Source organism: Vombatus ursinus, unplaced genomic scaffold, assembly GCF_900497805.2.
Source record: "Vombatus ursinus unplaced genomic scaffold, bare-nosed wombat genome assembly UNPS02014798.1, whole genome shotgun sequence".
Lineage (NCBI taxonomy): Eukaryota > Metazoa > Chordata > Mammalia > Diprotodontia > Vombatidae > Vombatus > Vombatus ursinus.
Window position 1 is genome coordinate 48,807,439 of NW_020954576.1, and position 21,955 is coordinate 48,829,393.

Consider the following 21,955-nt stretch of genomic DNA (forward strand, 5'->3'; position numbering starts at 1 on the left):
GACAGAAAACCAAGGATAGAAACTAGAAATAGGACTGCATGGAGAGGTGACCCCCTATGGTAGCTACACCAACTAACGTAGGTGTCTTATAATGTTTATTGAACTGAATTGAATTGGTGATCACTTTGTTAACAGAGTAGCAGAATTATCCCTCCTTCCTGGCTTTCCCTGTGGTTCCTACCTCGGACAGAGAGGATGCCAGTGCTGTTGGCTTTGCCCATGAAATTCTCTGCAAAGCAGGTGTATTTCCCTTCATCTGACCGACTGATGTTCCGAAGGATCAAAGTACCATCTGGAGTAATGGTCACTCTGCATTAGAGAAAGAATGAAAAGGGCTAGAGACTGGCTGCTCTAAGGATATCTGAGGCTCAAAAGGAGGGAGACTTGTTCCTGAGAACAGGGAGGAGAAAAAAGATAAGGAGACAGAGAAAGAAGCGGTAAAAGGAAGGAGGAAGAAGAGGAGGTGGGGGGAGAACTGGAAGGAAGGAAGAGGAGGAGGAATAGTCCAGGAAGCTCATACCTGCTACTGTTGACTAAGATTTCAGTCCCTTTGCTCCAGAGCACAATGGACTTTGGAGCTGACTTGGGCTGGCATGGGATAATAACTTCTCCCCCTCGAGCAGCTGGGATCAGACGCCTTACTGGATTCAGCCGGAAATCAGGAGCAAAAGCTGAAAAAAAAAAAGGAGATTTTTTTTTTTATGGTAAGAACTGTCATAGTGACAACTACTTAGAGTAGGTAATTCAATTCAATTCTTATTATAAGAACAAACTTCCTAACTGGAGCTGTCCAAAAGTGGGAGGTGCTGCCTTGGGAGGTAATGAGGTCCCTGTCATTTGAGATATTCTAGCTAGTCTAAGTTGGATGAGTCCTTGGTGGGAATGCTTCTCAGTCAGGTACAGACTGGACTACATGGCCTCTCAGAGGATCCCTGCAAACTCTAAGACTCCAATTCAGTCACTATCCGTTGCTATAGGAGAGTTCAAGGAAGAGAAAGATCATCGTGGCCTTGGGTGGTCAGGGAAGGCTTGAGGGAGGTGGTAAGAGGTTAGCTGGATATTGAAGGGGGGTAGTACTTGAATAAAAGCAGATTAGAAGGCAGGCTGAATTAGAAGATGGGAGATTAGAGGTGAAGACACCGATTGATCAGTCCCCTTATAATCTAAAATTTATAGACTTAGAGGTTCTTAGATGCTAGTGACATTTGCAAAGTAACACTCAGTGAGACTTATATGGTAGGGGGGTGAAAATTTCCTTCTTTCCTCCACCAACTACTAAACCTGTTAAAATCTATTTTCTTAACATTCTTATTTTATTCTCCATATCTTATTTTTTTTAAAAAAAATTCCTCCACTCAGAAGTGGCAGAATTTAGCAAATTATTAGTATGTATATGTATTTAATGAGCCTAATTCATCTTGTGAAATCACAACTCCTGGAGTTCTAGTCCCTGATGCTACCTGTTGCAACTTTAGAAAAGTTATTGAATGTTTTCTGGACCATGAAATTTTCTTCTTCCCTGGGTGGAAGGGGTAAGACCGAGAGGTTGTAGTTTTTACCTTGTACTGCCAATTCAGCACTGGCATAGATGGTACCGTGCTTGTTTTCTGCCACACACTGGTACATGCCAGAGTCCTCCAGGACCAGCTTGGAGAATTTCAGGTCCCCACCAGAAATCTCCATACGGTTCTGTGCAACAGACCAGGATGGGAGAAGATATTCAGGAGTGAAAGAGGATGTGGTCAGAGATACCAAAGGACCAGAGTCACGGGACCAGGGGCTGAGATACTTATGAAAGCTTAGAACTGTTGATGTAAATCATTGGAAGATAGCATCTGGCGCTAATTTTAGGACATTCTGGTTAGTTCCATACCCTTAAGGAACCAAGACATAAAGTTAGAACTGGAAGAGTAATTCAATTTAACCCCTTCATTTTACAGATGAAGAAACTGAGGCCTAGAGAGATAAAGTGAATTACTTAGGTCCACAAAGCTACTTAGTGGAAGGACTAGAGGTAGAACCATAGCCTCTCAACCGGGTATCTTTCCGCTATACCACAGGACAGACCTCTTTGACCATGCACTTGCTCACGGCCATTAGCAAGCCTGAGGAAGTGGGCAAGTGCCTATGTGCCAGGAAAACTCTGAAGCCTACAGGACATAAGCTTGATGGTCTCCCAACCACTCACTTTGATGGGGTTTAACACTGTCAGCATATGAAGCTACTTTGTATGTGTCTCAGGGAGATACCCTCTATGGTCTCTGCTCTGCAGAGTCAAGCTACCTACCCACCTCTGGCAGTCCTACCTGAGAGGACAGGGGATCCCCATTTCGAAGCCACCGAACTGTGGGCCTTGGCTTGCCAGCAGCTGCACAGCCCCAGTGCAGATTGGAGCCAATGTCAGCCTCGGTGTCTGAGATGACCTTGAGCCACTCGGGCTGAGCTGTTGGAGAGAGGAGGAAGTGAGATGGTACTTCGAGAGAGAGAGAGAGCTGTATGGGGATAACTTTGGTGCTGTAGTGCCCATACTTAACAGCAGAGGGCACCAGGAGCATATTTAGGGATTAAAATGCAACCAGACCGCAGGAGGAAGGAGGAAGGAGGTATTTTGGGAGTTGGTATTTAGTAGTTGTATCCATAACAAAAACCATAATTGTAATCATTGGGACTGGGTCTGTGATTTCACTGGTGTAAGGAACTGCTTGGTGAGGAAAGTTCTTCTAGGTTAGTACCTTCTCTGAAACTTATAGTTTTATAAACTTAGAGAAGTGCCTTGAACACCATATTGGGGACATTAGTCTATAGCATCTATTAAGCACCTACTATATGCCAGGCACTGTGCTAAGCACCAGCATTGAAAAGTTAAATGATTTGCCCAGGGTCAAACAGCCAATATGTGTCAGGGGTAGGGCTTGAACTCAAGTCTTCTTGGCTTCAAGGTTGAGCTATCCATCCACTGAGCCACACTGCCTCTATAATTGTAATAACAGCTGACATTTATATAGTAGCTTATAATTTGCAAAGCACTATTTACATACCTTACCTTATAGCAATTCTGCAAAGATGCTCTTATTTTCCTGACTTAGAGCCCTACTCTTCCTACTTTGTGGGCTCCTTTCTACATTGTATCAGCTGATAAGACAAGCCCCCCTGCTCAGGCCTCTCCTCAAACAAGACCCCACTCCATATCTCTGAGCACGGAGTACTTCAGGATGAATGGAACCAGTCAGCAGCCTCTCAGCTATAGCCTGATGTCTGAGGCTCCCGAGGAAGAAGCTTGGAGTACAAGGAATGCCCCCAGCCCCTTACCCTGCACAATGATTCGGCCTTTGGCAGTGTCACGCCCTTTGGAGTTCTCTGCTTCACACTCGTAGGTGCCCTCATCCTCGAAGCTGACGCTGGGGATCTGCAGTGTGGGCTCTGCAGTGGCCCATTGTGGGGGCAGTGAGTCATCCAGTTTTCTCCACTTGATCCGAGGGACTGGGCTGGTGGGAGGAAGTAGGGTGGGAGGGGGAGAAAATGCCAGGACTAGGAGCTGGACTGAACTAGAGCACAGAGCCTTCTCTCCTCCCCACTGCTTCCAAATCCCTCCACCACTATGCAGGTCCTGTGTAGGACTGGCTTATGGAGCCTGGGACCAAGGGTTGGGACGAGACATCCCTTAGGCTAGAGAGACAGAGGAGAGAGGTGCTGAGCCTCGGCTGAGGTTCAGGAGAGAACAGAATGCAGGAGTGGGGAGGGCAGAGCAAGACATGTCTCTTATTCCCTACATCCAAAAGGCACAGGAGGCAGAAAGGGAAGGACTAGGAGCTGATGCTTCAGTGCATAAGATGCCTGTTTCCTTTCTCTCCCCTCCTTCTCTTCTCTCCTTGGTCCTGACCTTGGGATCAGAGACAGTCCCAGGCAAAAAGGTAGGTTTGTGAAGTTTGTCTCCATTGCCACACTCCAACCCATGCTCAGTCTCCTTTCTTTCCGTGGTGTCCCCCTTCACAACACTGCTCCATGCTCAGCATGCTTTCTGATCCCTTCACTCCTATCCCTCATCATTTTGTCCCTCAGGGCCCTAATCTCTAGCTTTCTAAGGTGACACTAGCTAGTTAATCTAGGCTAAGGTGTCAGTGAACACTAATGGCTTCTAAAAGATGGATGCAAAGAATAAAGAAATTATGCTGAAACCTAAGGGCTGGGAGGAGGGAGCTTTGGTCAGCAAACTCCATCCCCATTTGCCATTACTCACTTCCCAAAAGCAAAGCACTCCAGGGTGACCTGTTGTCCAACCAGAGCATAGGTCTCCAAGGGGAATCTGGCCTTGATGCTGGGTGAAGATGGACGGGAGTCTAGAGGGAGAAGCCATGCAAATGAGATGCAAATGAGCCTTTGAACCAACAGCTTTGGATCTCATCAGTGCTTAGAAACCAGGCTGAAAGGACTGTTTATTATTATTATTACTATCAATAATAATAATAATTAGAATTTATAAAGGGCTTTAATGCTGTACAAAGAACTTTTCATATATTATCTCATTTATTTCTCTGTGTGAGGTGCGGGTGGGGAGTGTAGTGTGTGACCTCGTTTAATTCCTAGGCAGGAAGTTAGTTAGCTTTCCAGAGGGAGAAAAGGACTCTGTTCAGAGGATTTACCTCCTCTCTCTGCCTAGGTCTGAATTCTCCCAGAGGGCAGGAGGACATATTCCAAAGGTATTGAAGTAATGTATTCTCTGGGTACCAGCAGAGGAAGGAGGGAGCTGCAGGTAGGGGCCAGACCCCACCAAAAGGATGATTGGTCTACTCTGGAGTGTCTCTTTTTTCCATGTTCAGTGGTTTCTCCATGCCCCTTCCCCCAACCCATCCTCTCTTTCCATGTATGCCAGGTTCCCTGGGCCTGACCTTCCGCAGCCAGGTTGAGTTGGGCAAACTTGCTAAAGACACTCTTGGTTATGAAGTCCATGTGGCTGGTGGCCAGGCAGGAGTAGTTGCCCAGGTCAGAGGCATTTGTCCGGGCGATGTACAGGTTTCCCGTTGTCTGGGACACAAAGTGCCGCCCATCAGTTGGGATGAAATTGGGGAACTCATTGAGAAGCCATCGGTAGGACAGACCTGAGGTGGGGAGATAGGGAAGGAGTTGTGCCCCCCGAGCAGACGTAAGGGGCCTCTCTCTGGACATATGACATATAACACCTGGGTGGGGGAAGGGGTTATGAGGACAGGATTCATTTGGTTATACTCTTGGGTACTCAAAGAGAGACTGTATTCAACAATTCAATTCATTTTAACTGTTATACTTACTAGCTAGCCAGGAGCTGTTCTAGGTGCTGAAAACCATAGGTTCCTAGATTTAGATCTGGAAGGACCCTAGTGGTCATTTTGTCCCGAACCCTCATTTTAAAGATGAAGGAACTAAGGACCAGAGTGGGAAAGCGACTTGTCCAATTTCACTTAATAAGTAACAGACCATGATTGGAACCTAGCTCCTCTGATGTCAAATCCAGATTGTTTAATGTTGTCTCCAAAATATAAAACCAAAACAGACCTTGCCCTTAGAACACTCACATGACCAGCATAAGAAACAGTGAGAGCAAAGACACAGTGGTGGGAGACCACAGTGTGTGTTGGATAATGGTATAAAATAAAGGAAATGAATAAGCATTTATTAAATGCCTACTATGTGCCAGGTATTCTGCTAACTGTTTTACAGATATTATCTCACTTGACCCTCACAACAATCCTAGGATATAGGTGCTATTATTAGCCTCATTTTACAGTTGAGGAAACTGAGGCAAACAGAAATTAAGTGACTCAGGTCATCCTGATTCTAGGCCCAGCCTTCATCTATTTACTTCCTGCTACAATGAGTCCCAAGTGGGTAAGAAGGATTACTGACTAGGTCTCAAGAAGGCATCTTAGAGGAGGTAGCATTTGAATATCATGCAAAGGATCTATTCAATGGGCAAAGAGGGAAGGGAGAATACTCTGGGCAGAGGGGACCGAATGAGCAAAGGCTGAGAGGGGGAAAACCACAGTACGCCAGGTGGTGGTGGTGGTGGTGGTGGCAGCAGTGATGGTGGCAGTGGCGGCAGAGGTGGTGGTGGTGGTAATGCAGAAAGTGGCCAGGTTTGGCTAGAGTATAGAGTTTGTGGAGGGAAGTAATGAGGGATGAGAATGGAAGGGTAGGGTAACACTCAATTATAGAAGGTCAGTTCATGGAGAAGACAGTGATTGATAATTATAATAGCTGACATTTGTATGTGCTTTTCATATATTGTCTTATTTGATCCTCACAACAACCTTGTGATAGGTGCTATCAGCCCCATTTTACAGATGCAGGCTTAGAGGGGATTAAGGGTCTGAGGCAGGATTCAAACCCAGGTTTCCCTTACTCTAAGTCCAGAAATTTACCCACTGTACCACATCATGAGACACTAGAATTGCAGGTACCTGGAACTATGCTCCCAAGGGGAAAGCCTGAGCCTCTACCACTTCTTTCCTCCTCCTCCAACACGCTGTCTTTCCAAGGATGTCAACCATTGCACTAGGGTTTCAACAACGTATCTGGTTTGTTCTTTGTCTCAAGCCTGAATGACCAGATGACTCACCTGGGTAGTGGGCAGGTGGGTTGCAGGGCAACATCACCCCCAAGCCCTCATGGGTTTTCACAGGATCTCTTTCCTCCTTGGAGAATTCCTGCAAAACTACAAAGCAACAACAGGGGGTTCATTGCCATCTTCCACTGGCCCAGACCTCAAGGTCTCTGACTTAGGTAATTAGTCTCTGTCATCGCCCTTAAAATGGAAGGCTGTGGGGTATAGTAAAAAAAAAATACTGTTATTTATTATTTTCAAATATTTATTTCATTAAATATTTCCCAATTGCATGTAAATATTTTTAAGTGTTCATTTTTTTTAATTGAGTTTCAGGGGCAGCTAGGTGGCGCAGTAGATAGAGCACCAGCCCTGGAGTCAGGAGGACCTGAGTTCAAATCTGACCTCAGACACGTGACACTCACTAGCTGTGTGACTCTGGGCAAGTTACTTAACCTCAATTGCCTCACATTAAAAAAAATTGAGTTTCAAATTCAAGATGCTGTTATTTAGAGTCAGAGGGCTTGAGTAGAAATCCTAGCTTTGTCACCACCTATGTGACACTGAATAATTTTGGTCCCTCTTTATTTTTCCCTTTCACGGCTTTTCAGAGAAAAAGATACTAATTTATATGAACTAAAGTGTTAGTGACTTAATATTTTACTCTTTCCAGGAGATAGACTGACCTCATTCCCCACTTGGTGAGAATTAGTAGAGAGAAGAATGCTCACTGTGCCTCAAGCTAGTTTAGACTTGAACCCCATTCTGGGTTTTCTTACCTATAGATGCACAAAGGGAAAGGGAGAAGAATTTGCCTAGATTGGGCATCGAAAAGAAGCCAATGCTTAACCCCAAGGACACAATCATACTTAATAACAGCTAGCTTATATATAACACTTTTAAGGTTTACAAATATCTTTACATATATTATCTCATTTTATCCTCATAACAATCTTGTTATAGGTACTATTATTATCCCCATTTTACAGATGAGGAAACTGGTGCTGAGAGAGGTTTATCGACTTGCTCAGGATCATACATCTAGCCTCAGAGTCAAGATTTAAACACGGCTCTTCTGATTCCAAGTTGGATTGTTCTATTCCCCTCAAGTTGATATTTGGGGGTAGTTGGCCTTTACTTCATACCCTATGGAACTGATTCTATCAACAAATAAGGCTGATCCTAATGAGCACAACCCATCCCAAAGCAGTGCCATGCCCACATCACTTCTCTGAGTGCGTAGTCTCCCCACTCTGCCTTCAATCTACAAGACTTACAGCCAAAGCGGAGCACAGCCTCTCTGCTGACCACGGTGCCCACTGGGTTAGAGGCCAGGCACTGGTACACACCAGCATCCCTGGCCTTGGTGGGATTCATGATGACCAGGTTGCCTCCAACCAGCTGGTAGTGAGGATCCTGCTCCAGCTTCATCTCAGTGCCATTCATCTTCCATCTGTTGAGAATGGAGAAGAGAAGGGATGGCTATTTAGTTCTGAGCCAGGGGTCATTTTGGCTTCAGGGAACAGGATGGTTCTGGAGTCATCTCCAAAGGGCTCTGTGACTCGGACTTAGATCAACTCTCATGCATGGTTTGGGATTGGCTTTAAAGGGGAGAATGTGCCCCTTGCCCAGATCTAACCTTGACTGAAGCCCAAGAATAGGGTGTCTCACCTGTATGTGGCTGGAGGGCTCGCCCGGGCACGGCAGGCCAGGGCTATCTTCTCTTCTGATGACTCCTCAGGGAACAAAGAGCTGACAGGCTGGTCCTCAAAGACAGGCCCAAAGATGGCAGGAGAGCCCTGGGCTGGATTCCAAGCTGGAAATGTGGAATAGTAATCACAGAGACTTAGGAGTGGAGCCAAAATTCATTTCTGTGGATGAGGTTAACCTGGTCTGAGAGAGGCAGATTTTGGTTCCCCCTAAAGAACAGCTTTGTGGCAAGTGGAGCTGTCTAAAAGAATGAGCTGCTCCTGGATCCCTGGAGATTTTCTGTAGAACCACTTGTCAGGGATCATAGGATCACTGATCTTGAGTGGCCTTTAGAGACCAACCCGCTCCTTCCAAAGATAAGGAAACTGAGATCCAAGGAAGTAAGTGACTTGTCCAGGGTCATGTAGACAATAAACATTAAAGGAGGAATCCAACCCACAGTTTGTATTGTTTCCATTCTAATAAAGATAGAAGGGATTCCTGTTCAGATACAGTTTAGGCAAAACATTCTGTGAGATTCCTCTCTCTCTCTCTCTCTCTCTCTCTCTCTCTCTCTCTCTCTGTGACAGAGAAAATAGAGAGATGGAGACAGAGAGAGACAGAGGAAGATAGAGAAAGAGAGACAAAAAGAGACAAAGAGACAGTATCTGTAGGGGAAGAAGCAGGATTTTGGACTTTGGGTAGGCAGATTTCTGAGCGTGAAATGAAATCATCATGTAAACACTAGTGATAATAGCTTACACACACATACACACACACAAAGAGATCAATTCACAGTTACAAAAGCACTTTTCCCACTTGAATCTTATAACTATCTATCGTTTAATAGCATAAGTATTTCCTGTTCCCATTTTACAAATGAGGAAATTGACTAGTTAAGTCAGAGTAGTTAAGCCCTCAAAATCACACAGCTAGCAAGGCCTAAAACTCAAATCATAGTATCACAGAATCTCAGAGTCTGAATGGGCTAATCCATTCTGCTAATCCAGCCCCTCCCTAAACAAGCACCCCTCTGCAACCTAGCTGTCAGGTGGCCAGCCAGCCTCTGCTGGAAGAGCCCGACACTGAGGGGAAGCCTACTCCTGCCTCTTGGGCAGTGCATTCTGTCTTCGAATGGCTCAGATTGTTATTGAGGTTTCCCTTACATCGTATCTTCTTGTCTCTTTGTAACTTCTACCCATTCCTACTCCTTTCTTCTACTCTGTGTGTCCAAGCAGATTAAGCTTAAGCCTTATTCCATGTGACAAACTTTCAAATACTTGACGAGGGTTATTGGGTCCCCATAAATCTTTTCTTTTCCAATCCCAAAAGGACTTTAGGATCATGAATAACTAAATACTGAGTTATAGATCTGCTAACAGTTAGCTACATGACTATGGACAAAATTCAAGTCGAGTCAACAAACATTGATTAAGTACCTACTCTGTGAATTTTTTACACTGATGAAATTACAGGTTTGGACCACAAAAAAAGTTTGAGTCAGGTACTGTGCTAGGTACACAATACAAAAATTATATATTCTCTATCTTTTTTTAGTGAGGCAATTAGGGTTAAGTGACTTGCCCAAGGTCACACAGCTAGTACCTGGGAAGTGTTGGATCTGAGGCCGGATTTGAACTCAGGTCCTCCTGACCTCAGGGCCAGTGCTCTATCCACTTTGCCACCTAGCTGCCCCAAATATTCTCTATCTTTAAGGAGCTTATATTCTAGTGTGTGGGGGTGTTACATCATGTACAACAGTAAATAAAAAGTGATTCCAAGAGGAAGAGACATGGGAGATCAGTTAATTGCTAACATTTATGTAGTGCCTATTATGTGCTAAGTGCTTTACAATTATTTCATTTGATCCTCACAACAACCCTGAGAGGTGGGTGCCTTTATGGCTTCATTTTATATTTGGGAAAACTGAGGCAAACAGAGGTTAAGTGACTCGCTTAGGGTCACACAGCTAGTAAGTGTCAAGGTCAGATTCAAACTCTGGTCTTCCTGACTCCAGGCCCAGTGCTCTATCCACTGAGCCATCTAGCTGCCAGTAAACATCTATTCTAGGAGGTGTCACTTGAGCTGCCCTTAGAAGGAAGCTAAGGATTCTACAAGAAGATGAGGAGAGAGTGCCTTCTGAAAAGACATGCCCCTTCCCCCTCCCCCCCTCCCCAAGGGATGTTGGTTGGGCACTGGGAAAAGCTAACAGGCTATCAAGGAAGCATCTGGGTCAGTGCTGGTCCTGGAGTCAGAAAGACTTGAATTCAAATGTGTCCACAGAGACTTACTAGCTGTGTGACCCTGGACAAGTTACTTAACTTCGATCTGCTTCAGTTTCCCTAATTGTTAAATGGGTATAATAATCATATATCTATCTACCTCAAAGGATCAGAAGATCAGAAGATCAAATGAGATAACATTTGTAAAGCACTTTAGCACAGTTCCTGGCACATAGTAGGTGCTATATAAATGTTTATATCCTTCTCTTCCTCCTCTCCCTCCTCTTTGACTGTAACAGAGTGCATGGTGGAGGGGAAGGCAGGACAGTATGGGCTGCTGAACATAGCATTAGAAAGACTCACGTCTTCTCTTGTATACTTCCTAGCTAAGTGACCCTGGATAAGTTGCTTAAGATCTCTGTGAGATTAAACAAGAGGGTTGGACTTGATGGTCTCTAAAGTTCTGTCTAACTCTAAATCTATGATCTTGTGAATAACATAAGACTAGGAAGGTGGGTAGAAGCCAGTCTTAAATGCTAGGTTGAAGATTTGTGTTTTAAAAATTATTTAATCTCTCCGGGCCTCAATTTCCTCTTTGCTCAAATGAGAGAGTTGTACTAGGGCAATCAAAAATAAAATTCACCTGGTCCATAGATTTTTCACTCTGACCAAGTTTGGAAGGTGAAATGGAATGGTGTAGGGAATAGAGATGACCTTAAAATGGGAAACAGGAAGACCTGGGTTCATATCCTACTCCTAGCACATACTATCTGTGTGGCCCTTAGCAAATCACTTACGTCAATCTCCCCTAGAATGGAGGGCCACTAAACCCTGCTTAAGGATCACCTCTGGCTGCATATTGACTTAGAAAACTACATATTAACATTATCTATATTCTATGATATTTTTATTTATCTTGTTAAACATTTCCCAATGACATTTTAATCTGGTTTAGGCCACACAGAGAGTGTTGTGACTGTCTAACACCTCTGTCCCACTGGCTTCACTCTTTTTTTTAAAACTTTTTCATTTAACAGATAAAAGGAATGCTCTGCAGGCCTGACTCTCCAACATCACTTCCCTTTCTCCTCCCTCTCCCTGCCCTGCTCCACCCCCCCAGTCTCTCATTGACTCTTTTTCTGATTCCAAGTCCACTGCTTGTTCTCTCCATGGCCATGAATAGATGGGATATTTGCAAAATGAGAGTCAGTTTCCCAGCGCTAGTATAGCTCTGGTCTTCACCAGTCAGGAAGACGTGAGTTCCAATCCTGCTTCAGACCAGGGCAAGTCACTGAACCTTTGTCTGCCTCAGTTTCCTTATCAGTAAAATAGGGACAAAGTTATTGTGAGGCTCAAATGAGGTAATAGATGGAAAGTGCTTTGTAAGCCTTTAAGAACTGAGAAGCTGAAGAATTGACTCTTTCGAATTGTGGTGCTGGAGAAGACTTTTGAGAGTCCCTTAGACAGCAAGCAGATCAAATCAGTCAATACTTAAAGAAATTAATTCAAGCTATTAATTGGAAGGTCACATAGAGAAGCTGAAGCTTAAATACTTTGGCCACGTAATGAGATGACAGGACTCACTGAAAAAGACCCTGATGTTGAGAAAGATTGAAGGCAAAAAGGAAAATGGGATGAGATGGATAGATAGCGTCATGGAAACAATGAACATGAACCTGGACACATTGTGAGAGATAGTGGAAGATAGAAAACCCTGGTTTATGGGGTCACAAAGAGTCAGACATGATTGAACAAGAAGAGCTATATAAATGCAACTACAGCAACTATTATTATTAATAATAATAAGTCATTAAATGATGATAATAAATAATAATAAATTGCAGCTAAAAGAAAAGGTTCCTCATGGAATTGAGCAGGCAATGTGCTGAGATCAGGGAGAAGCCAGCTCAGAATCCAGGAGTCCTGTCTCTTCTATATCAGGGCTCTCTCCATTCTGTATTATTGTTGTTCGGTTGTTTCAGTTGTGTCGGACCCTTCATGACCCCTTACTCTGTATTTGTACCTTTCAAAAGCAGTCATTTGCCTTTCCAGCCATTGCTGGTCTTCCGTCAGTCTGGGCTGCCTCTCCCCCTCCCCCGCCCCACCATCATCAAGGGGAGAGGGGAGGTGGCCCCACTAATTGGCTCCCACCCCTCAGAGCAGCTGGTTTCAATGCCTCCTCGATGGCTGATGGGGGAAGGGGGATCCCTATTAACCAATTAATGCTCCCCCCATCCCAGGCCACATCCAGCTGTCAACCCAGCTCCAGGGGTGTGGGGCCAAGCTCCCCACTCTCTTGCAGCTGAGACCTAGCCCTGGTCCCTTGGGGACGAGGGGGGCAGCTGCTTAGCAGCTTTCAGAAGAGTCCCTGAAACTCCCTCCCCCAGTACTTGCTGGGCTGGAGAGCTGGGACACATGACTCAGTCTCCTGGGCTGGAGAGCACAGCTTAATCCCGAGTTAATGACCGTGGCCCAGGGCAGGGAAGAGGCTGCCCCAGGCCGGAGATGGGGAGGAATCAGGAGGGAAAGGGAGGTCTGTCAGACTGCTGAAAGCATCCTAGAATAATAACTACACTCTGTCTCCGAGGATCTGTGGGGGGGTCAATGGTTATTAATAGGGTTGGGCTGGGCTGGGGGAGGGGAGAGGAAGCATGGATGCTTCAGTTTTCTCTATGAGGTATCTTATTTGCATCCTCATGCACACTCACGTAATGGCACACACATCCAAGTGCACAGAAAACACTCACATGTACACACATTTGTATAAGCTGCACAATCCACTTTCACAGTTACTGTACACAAACACACTCATATGTACACACACATACATAGACACACAAACATGAATTTACTTTCAAATATTCATGAACAGTATGGATCTAGGATTTCATCAGTGCAGAAACTCCTTTCACCGACTCAGGCAGGTCACAAACCATTTACAAATGAGTAGGTAAATCTGAGAAGAGAGGCCATGTAGAAAGTAGACAGAGAGAGGACCTGAGAGCATGAAGACAAGTTCTGACGCCTACTGGGTGTGAGCCTGGGCAAGTCACTTAAACTCGCTGTGTCCCAGGCAGCTCTCTAAGACAATGAGTTGTGGAACAATTGCTAATCAGCATTACTAGAGGGGATTTCCTTGTTGGGAATCTTTTATATACCAATGAAATCATAGGTTTGGTCCACACACACAAACACACACACACACACATAGAGTCTTTGAAAGCTGCTGGAAGCTGGACAATGCAGTAGATAGGGCACTCCTGAACTTGGAGTTAGGAAGATCTGAGTTCAAATTGAGTCTCAGACACTGACTAGCTGTGTGACTCTGGGGAAGTCATTTCCCTTCTGCCTGTCTCAGTTTCCTCATTTGTAAAATAGGGACAATAATAATAGAATCTACCTGCCAGGGTTGTTGGGAAGGTGAAATGAAATAATATTTGTAAAAAGCTTTGCTAATCTTAACAAACTGACTAAAATAAATGTTGGCTCTTAGTATTATTACCACACACACGTCTACATACATACCTTCACATGCTTATGTATGTTCATATATATGCACATTTATATAAACACAGCGAAGTACCAATTAGTACAATTATATATATGTGTGTATTTATACATTTATACACACATACTTTTCTTCCCACATATACATAGTACAAGTAACTATACCTATTTACACATTCATATATACCCTTTGTTCTACTTACAACACATGTGGATACTCATACTCGTACACTTAAATACACAAAGCATGTTGTTCCTAAACTGCAGAGTCTTGGTGTGGTTTACTGTACTTGTCATCTGCTGTATCCTCCATTATGCCCCTCCCCATCCCAGCCTGTAACTCACCCACAGCTATACTTGGCAGCCTCCAACAGGTCTCCACCATGCTTATGTATAGATTGGAGCTCTCAGCCTCAACCGCAGTCAATGAAAGCTTCAGGGATGCTTGAGGCGGAAGCATGGGGAATCCACAGACGGGGACAAGTCCTTATTTATGACCTAGTCTATCTGGGAAGTGATACTGGGAGAACCCATGCAGGATTTCCATTCATCCTCCCCTCCTCCCACACACAGATCAGAGAAGACAGACAAGATTGCTGGAGCTGCCTTCCCTGGTAACACCCAAGGCTGTGAGATCGGGGAATGGCTGAAGGAAACAAGCAAGGATCACATACTTTCTGTGTCTCTAGGTCCAATGGGGGTCAATAGAGGGCCCTAGCAATGGAGGCATGACCTTGCAGGGTCCTCTTTCGTGGCTAAGTACCCTGAGATGCTCAGTTCCAAAGCCCTCCTATTGTCCCCATAGCCAAGGAGGCAGCCAAGGACTCCAGTGGTTCTCTCATGTCAGTCTATCCTGAAAGTCTTTGACAGCCCCCTCCATTCCTTCCTAGGGGAAGCTCCTTCTTCCCAGCTGAGCCTTGAGCTGGTTAGAATTCAAGGGCAGGATTTAGAGCCCACTTACCAGCCCTAGCTGGTCCCCACCCTAGCTGCTTTTGAGTTAGGAAGCAGAGGAAGATGGGGGGAAGCTGACAACTCCTAAAGATTTGGGTCACTCGCTTTCCTTTCCCAACTGACTAACTCTAGCTCCTGAACTTGTCTGGGGCATGTGTAAAAGAAATGAGATATTCAGAAAACATGGCAATCAGTTTCCCTCTGAGGAAAGAAAGTAGGTGGGTACAGAGCCGTAACTGCCAAGATACATAACCTAGACTGGGGAGGGGTCAGAGACCTCCACCCTAGAGTGGGGGAGGAGGAACTAGGGATTGGGGGATCATAGGAGTTGAAGAATATTTGCCACCTCCCTCCTTTTCTTTTTACTGGAGGAGTCCTGGTCCACCTTTGCAATGTAGGCAAGGACTGTCTCTAACTTCCTGAAGGAGAATGTGATTTTATACTGTGTCTGTTAGGGGTACCTTGGCTTATGTCTCTCAAGAAGGCCTTCCTTCTCCTTTAGGTTCAGAGACAAGGCACCTTACCTTCCATGTCTCATCTTAGGGCAACTTGCCACCAGAGCTCAGATAATTTTGAACACTCTCTTTTGTTCCAGGTAGAACACTCTATATCTATTATTTTCCTTCCTGGGTTCCTTTCCCTATGCTTATGATTCTTACACAGTCTTGGATTAAAAAATTTATCCTCTATAGCTTAGACAGTTCATTCTCCAGCTATCTCTCTGCTTTTCTGAAACTCAGATGTTCACATTTCCACACATTCTCCCTATTTATCAAGATGGGAACGTTGTCCTCAAGGACTAAAATTCTGCCTGTACCCCCAATCTTTTGGATTTTAGCAGCTTTTTGTTTTTGTTCATTTGCTCCTGGTCTACCCATCTCCCCCACCCCCACCCCTCCAAGTTGGGACACAGTAAATTCTAATGGATAGGGCTGCAAATCAGGAAGTCTAGATTCTAACCTTTGAAGTGGGTTACTTAACCTCTAAGGTTAAATCACTTAACCTTCTTAGGTTTCAAGCTCCCCATCTATACTAAAAGGGAGAAAATCCTCACTCCTTATCTCATAGAGAAGACGAAAGAAAGGTGCTACAGAACTGCAAATTTAGACAGCTAATATCATCATTATTGTTATTATTGATGGTACCTTCATTCTGAGCAGAGATGAAATCTCTTACCTGAAAAAGAGAGCATGGCTAAGGATGCCATCAGCAACTGCTCAGGGATCCCCATTGCCAGTCTTAGAACGAGGGAGCTGGAGTCTGGAGTGTGAAATCCTTAGCCAAGGAGAGAAGAGGTGTTGGGACCAGAAGAGGAGAAGGACCTGGGAGAAAGGGGAAAAACAAACAGAGATGAATAATGAGTCAGGGAGCTGCTGTTGCCTTTCCACTCACTGGCTAGTGCCCACAGCCCCTCCTAGCCCCTCTTACTGGTTGAGAATGGGAAATTGGGGAGGGGGTTAGGAGGGAGAAATAGCTTCATTAATGCTTTCCATTCAGAGCAGGGGGAGAAAACAGTCATCACAGAAGCACTAAGCCTCCCTGGGAGTCTCAAGGGAAAGTGCTTGGGCTATTACCAAGTAGCTCTTTCCTGGACTGAGTGCCTCAGTACAAGTCCCCTGGGTGTCTGGGCCCTCCCCCACCTCCTCCTTCTCTCCCTCTCTTCCCCTTTTCCCCCCACCTCTCTGTTCCCTCTTCCCTGTCTCTCTTTCCCAAGGCAGGGGATGATCACTCTCCTAAATTCCACTGAGTAGCTGTCTGATCATGAAATCTATAGGAGTGGTTCACCTGGAGAAAGGTGAACCCTCTCCCTTGCACCCTTGGGGAGAAGGGGATTCACACCTGTGTATAAGGAAAGAGTCCCATTCAGTTGCAGACTTCCTCTGAGACAGTGTCCCAGACCTCAGTTTCTCCCTAACACTAAGACCGCACTGGAGAGCTGCATTAATGCTTTCAGGCCCAAGGTTAATACAGGCTTTGTTTTTCTTGTAGTGGGGATGGTTGCATCAAACCATTCACATCTTCTCACCCAGGAATCATTCTCATCCCCTGAGCCAGGTCCTCTTATGTCCAACAGCAACATTTGTGAGACGCCTGCCTCACCTGGCCCCTTATGACTAACAGTGCACATTTGTGAGACAGTTGTCTGCAGAGCCAGCCCTCTTGTGACCAACATCACACATCTGTGAGACTTTGCCCTCTTGTACCTACCTGTGTAGGTAGTGTAAGGCAGCTAGCTGCCTGAAGCTAAGGATGAGCTTTTTGTGGGCTCCAAGAAGCTAACTAACTGTCCTCCACAGAAATCAAACCTGTAACCTCTGTCTCATTTGTACCACTTTCTCACTAGCTGAACAGAAGGAGTGAATGCTGAGCTCAGAGGATCTTGACAGAACCTAGGAAGAGTTTAAGGCCAAAGGCGCCTCATTGCCAGTAGCTGCTGAGAGACTCTTTACTGATGATGTTAAATTCTGGAACAAAGGACACATTTCTCAAGGTAGGGGATGCTGAAGATCAGAATCTTCTGCCCATAAGCCAGGCTTTGACTTGAACATAATGAAGGGGGAGCCATGGGACTCAACATTCTGTCTCTTTCTACACCTTTGGGAAGAATCTGGACTCCTAGGAGTCAAGGTGACAAGCTTGGGGTCCCCCTAGCACTGCCCTCTTGAAGAAGCCACTCTTCCTGATCTGGGCTTTTGGGTTTAGAGAACGCCTAGGCCATTGAAAATCCACATTAAATCCCATATTGGAATTTTAACTAATCCCAGACCCCATCCCATCCCAGATGTTCTCATGACGAGTATCATGAACAGGTCTGAGTTTCCCCATCTTCTATGCCTTGCCGGACTTCCTCAGGGGATGCTGATAAGCAAAGGGAGAGTAGTTAAAACACCAGAGTAGTAGTCCTGGTTCTGTGGTAAATTAGCTCAATTCCCTGAGCAGGTTTTTTGCTTTTTTTTTTTTTTTTTAACTACTCTAGGCATCAGTTTCTTTCTCTTAAAATGAAGGAGTTGGAAATTCTCTAAGGTCCTTTCCAGCTCTGCCACTCTATGAATCAGAGCAGGAGGAAGGACAGTGACAGTAAAGTTATCTAGAAAATACTAGGCACTTGGATAAATAAGAATTGATCACTGATGAGTCCTAGAGGCTCACTCCACTTAGGGTCAGGTGAGGGAGGTCCCTGAAGAGGAAGGCAATTTCAGTGTTTACTTCCAGGAAAATTCATTTTTCTCTGCTCTTTTTCTAGGTGACCCTTGGAGGAGGCACACATTCAACCTCCATTATTCCAACTCCCATAGACCCTTTGACTATTTCCTCAGCATCTGCAGCCCCAGCTGCAACCTGGTGGATGGAACCTTGGGGGAAGCCTGGGGCTGGCAGGAAGAATGTTAAAAGGAAGGGGGCTGGGAGGAGCTGAGAAGGAGGCCTGGTGGGGGAGATAGGGTTGTTACACAGAGCAGATGGGAGCTCCCAGCTTCCACCTTGTCAAGAGCCATCCAGATGTTCCTCCCACCTCCCTCAGTTTACCAGTAAAGAAATATCCCAGGCAGGAAGGTAGATAAGCATATATAGCTGAGATCCCTACACGTCTTCATCAAATTTTCCTTATTCTCTAACAATCCTGAGCCTCGAATTGAATCCTCAAATATTAGTGCTAGAAGGGAGCTTAGGGATCACCTGGTCTAAATTCCTTCATTTTTACAAATGGGGAGACTGAGGCCTGAAGAGGGGGATGATTTGGCCAAGGTCATACAGTAAGTTAGCATACTTGAACCCTCAGTCTTTCCTGCCAGCAATCTCTACTTGGCCCTTTGGGTGATATTACCTGGATTTCCTCACTGAGATTAAGGGAGGAAGCAATTCTGTTTTTCACTTAGGTTAGGAGAGGTGGAGAAATCTAGCAGGGGTGGGGGTAGGGTAGGGTAGTATGCAATGCCTGACCCAACAGACATGGGGTTCAAGACTTGTAGAGTAAGGAACACCTGACAAGACCTGGGACACCTCCTTCCCCACCTGGTTTATTTCTTTATAAGCAGCCCTAGACCATCCCAGAAGGTGATTTTGGGATACAATATCCAGGCCTAGGTATTAGATACAAGATTACATGTACCTCCCTCCATACGCCCTCACAATTTCATTCCCACGTGAACACATGTACACTAGGATTATAAATACCAACAGCCCTCCATCATCTAGCTCCAGCCTACCTTTCTAGGCACACTGTACACTACTCTCCTTCAGGGATCCTATAGTTGCCGCCAAATTAGCTTAGTTGATATTTCCTGTATATGACATTCCACCTCCAGTCTCTATGCCTTTGCATTGGCTGTATCTCCTGCCTGGAATGCCCTCCCTCCTAACTTCTGCATCTTAGAATGCCTAACTTCTTTAAGTCTTGGTTCAAGTGACTTTTCTGCATGACATTTATCCTGATCCCCTCAGCTGTTAGTGCCTTTCCTTCATTTACAATGATTTTATATTGACTTTGTATATATTTTACATTTCTCTATGCCTATGTTGTTTCTCCCCTAAGCTCCTTCAGGTCTGATACTGTTTGGTTTCTGTCTTTGAATCCACAGTGGCTAATATAGTGCCTGGTAGGCATATAGTCAGCACTTTAGAAAAAAAGTTTGTTTAATGTTATGTGTTCTTGGGGGGGGGTCAATGGAAATGGGGACAGTTGAAAGGTTTGGGCCCTCTGCAGAGCTTTCTGGCCCAGCATGCCCAGTAAATAAGTGGTTTGCTGTGGACAAAATTTCCAGGGAAAATCTTGGCTTGAACAGTCAGGCCATCTGCAGAGGAGCAACCCATGCCTGGAGATGATGTCACCAAAACAATGGCCAGCTTGCCCAGGGGCCCAGCTGGTGGCCTTACAAATGGTTCATGTGTTTAAGGAGCCAGCAGCACCATCTTCCTACCAGCCTCCCCACTCTAGTCTGAAGAGGTGAGCAGAAGCAGGAAACCTGATTTTATTTCCCCTTTTCATTACCAATACAATCACCTGAATATCATCTACTTCCATGAATAATTATGACAATCATAATAATAGCTAACATTTATGTAGAGCTTTAAGCTTTGCAGGTACTTTACATACATTATCTCACTTGATCAACAAATTATTAGGGCTCCTGAGTAATCCAAACTCAAGGATCATCTCCAAAGTTCATTTAATCAAGGACTATCACACTATCATACACATTCACAAGAATTTAAAAAATTTGCAAAGTACTTTTCTCACAACTACCCTGCAAAGTAGGTAGGATAATAATACATAGTATTTATTATATAAACACTTTTAAGTCTTGTGAAGCACTTTACAAACATTTCATTTTATCCTTACAAGTACCCTGGGATGTGGATTCTATTCTTATCTTCATTTTACAGATGAGGAAACTGAGGCAAAGAGGTAAAATGATTTGCTTATCGTCACTTAGCCACCTAGCTGCTTTAGCTAGGTAAGTGAATAAGGTACTGAACTTGGAGTCAGGAAGAGATCTAAGTTTGAATGCTATCCCCATTCTTTTTTTTTTTTTTTTGAGGCAGTCTTTGACTTGCTCAGGGTCACATAGCTAGTAAGTGTCTGAGGCCAGATTTGAACTCAGGATTTGAACAGTTCCTATGAAATTGACCAGCATTTATCTAGGGTTGTTCTCTGTGGCACAATGAGAATCTCCTAGACCACAGACCCGGGAAGGTAGGTACTAAGCGTCAGGCAGGGATTGAAAGGGATGGGGTAGGAGATGAGGATGGGAAGCAGGAAAGAGAGCTGGAGACATCAATGCCTTACTTCACTGGGATAATCAGGGCCTGAGATTTACCCAGCTGTATAAATCATCAGTCTCCTAAGGTGCTATTCAGTCAATAAACAGGTATTTTTGTTTATCTTACCCAGCATGCTCACCCCCTAACAGCCCCCCAACCCCACCCCAATACACACAGACATATTCTCAGCTGAAGTCTGAGTTAATAACAACCTGGAACCACTTTTGCACCTTTTTTAAAAAAAATTTCTTGGTGACTTTTTTTTTAACATCATAACTCATTTGTAAGTCCCTGTTCCACGCTCCTCTATCCACAAAGCTTTCCCTTGTAACCACGAAAGTGCATAGGGTGGGACCAGTTATGCCTGGGTGTGTTGGCACACTGGGCTCATGCTCTATTTGTGTCTATGCTTGTAAAAAAGATATGAAAAGAAAGAAAATTGTTCAGCAAAATCAGTCTGCGTGTTGACTGCCTCTGACAATATATGCAGTATTCCATATCCGTAGTCACCCACCTCTCTGATAGAAGCAGAGAGCCTGCCCAGGTTTTTGCTGCCACCTGGAGACCCAAAGACTCCAGAACGGCCTACCAGATGCCTGAAAGCAGTGCGTGTGTGTGTGTGTGTGTGTGTGCCTCTGTGTGTGTGTGTGTGTGTGCCTGTGCACGCGTGCCTGTGTGTGTGTGTGTGGTGTGTGTGCCTCTGTGTGTGTGTGTGTGTGTGTGTGTGCCTGTGCACGCGTGCCTGTGTGTGTCTGTGGGGAAGAGGAGAGGATCGTACCTCCTACAGCAGAGGGGTTTGAGTCCTGAAGCCTTCAGCCTCCCCTGCCTTATTTGTACTTTTCCAGAGGTGTTACAGAACGGCAGAATTTCAGATCTGGAAGGGACGTCAGTGGCCATCTAGGCCAACACATACCCAGAAAGGAATTCCCATTACATTAAGAAGTGGTCATCTAGCCTTTGGGCAGCTACTTGGTGCAGTGTCCTGGGCCTGGAATCAGAAAGACTCATCCTGAGTTCCAATCTGACCTCAGACACTTACTAGCTGTGTGACCCTGGGCAAGTCACTTAACCATGTTTGCCTCAGTTTCCTTGTGTGTAAAATGAGTAGAGAAGGACATAGCAAACCGCTCTAGTATTCCTTCCAAGAAAACCCCAAATGGGGTCATGAAGAATCAGACATGAGTGTACGACTTCTAGCCTTTACTTGAAGACTTCCAAAGAGGAGGAACCTGCTATCTTCTGGGGCAGT

The 21,955-nt window shown here is 45.0% G+C and overlaps 1 protein-coding gene across 1 annotated transcript in view; it reads right to left on the reverse strand.

Moving 5' to 3' along the window:
- The window catches only part of CNTN2 (contactin 2), a 56,990-nt gene that overhangs the window by 20,959 nt on the left and 14,076 nt on the right, over window positions 1-21,955 (reverse strand). The window contains exons 2-12 of the mRNA XM_027870677.1: window positions 16,123-16,268; window positions 8,249-8,393; window positions 7,855-8,030; window positions 6,593-6,688; window positions 4,887-5,096; window positions 4,238-4,337; window positions 3,310-3,485; window positions 2,307-2,443; window positions 1,560-1,689; window positions 521-671; window positions 182-309 (exon numbers count right to left, since the gene is read on the reverse strand). Of these exons, the coding sequence (XP_027726478.1) occupies window positions 182-309; window positions 521-671; window positions 1,560-1,689; window positions 2,307-2,443; window positions 3,310-3,485; window positions 4,238-4,337; window positions 4,887-5,096; window positions 6,593-6,688; window positions 7,855-8,030; window positions 8,249-8,393; window positions 16,123-16,177 (1,504 nt within the window). The 5' untranslated portion in view covers window positions 16,178-16,268. The remainder of the gene's footprint in view (window positions 1-181; window positions 310-520; window positions 672-1,559; window positions 1,690-2,306; window positions 2,444-3,309; window positions 3,486-4,237; window positions 4,338-4,886; window positions 5,097-6,592; window positions 6,689-7,854; window positions 8,031-8,248; window positions 8,394-16,122; window positions 16,269-21,955) is intronic.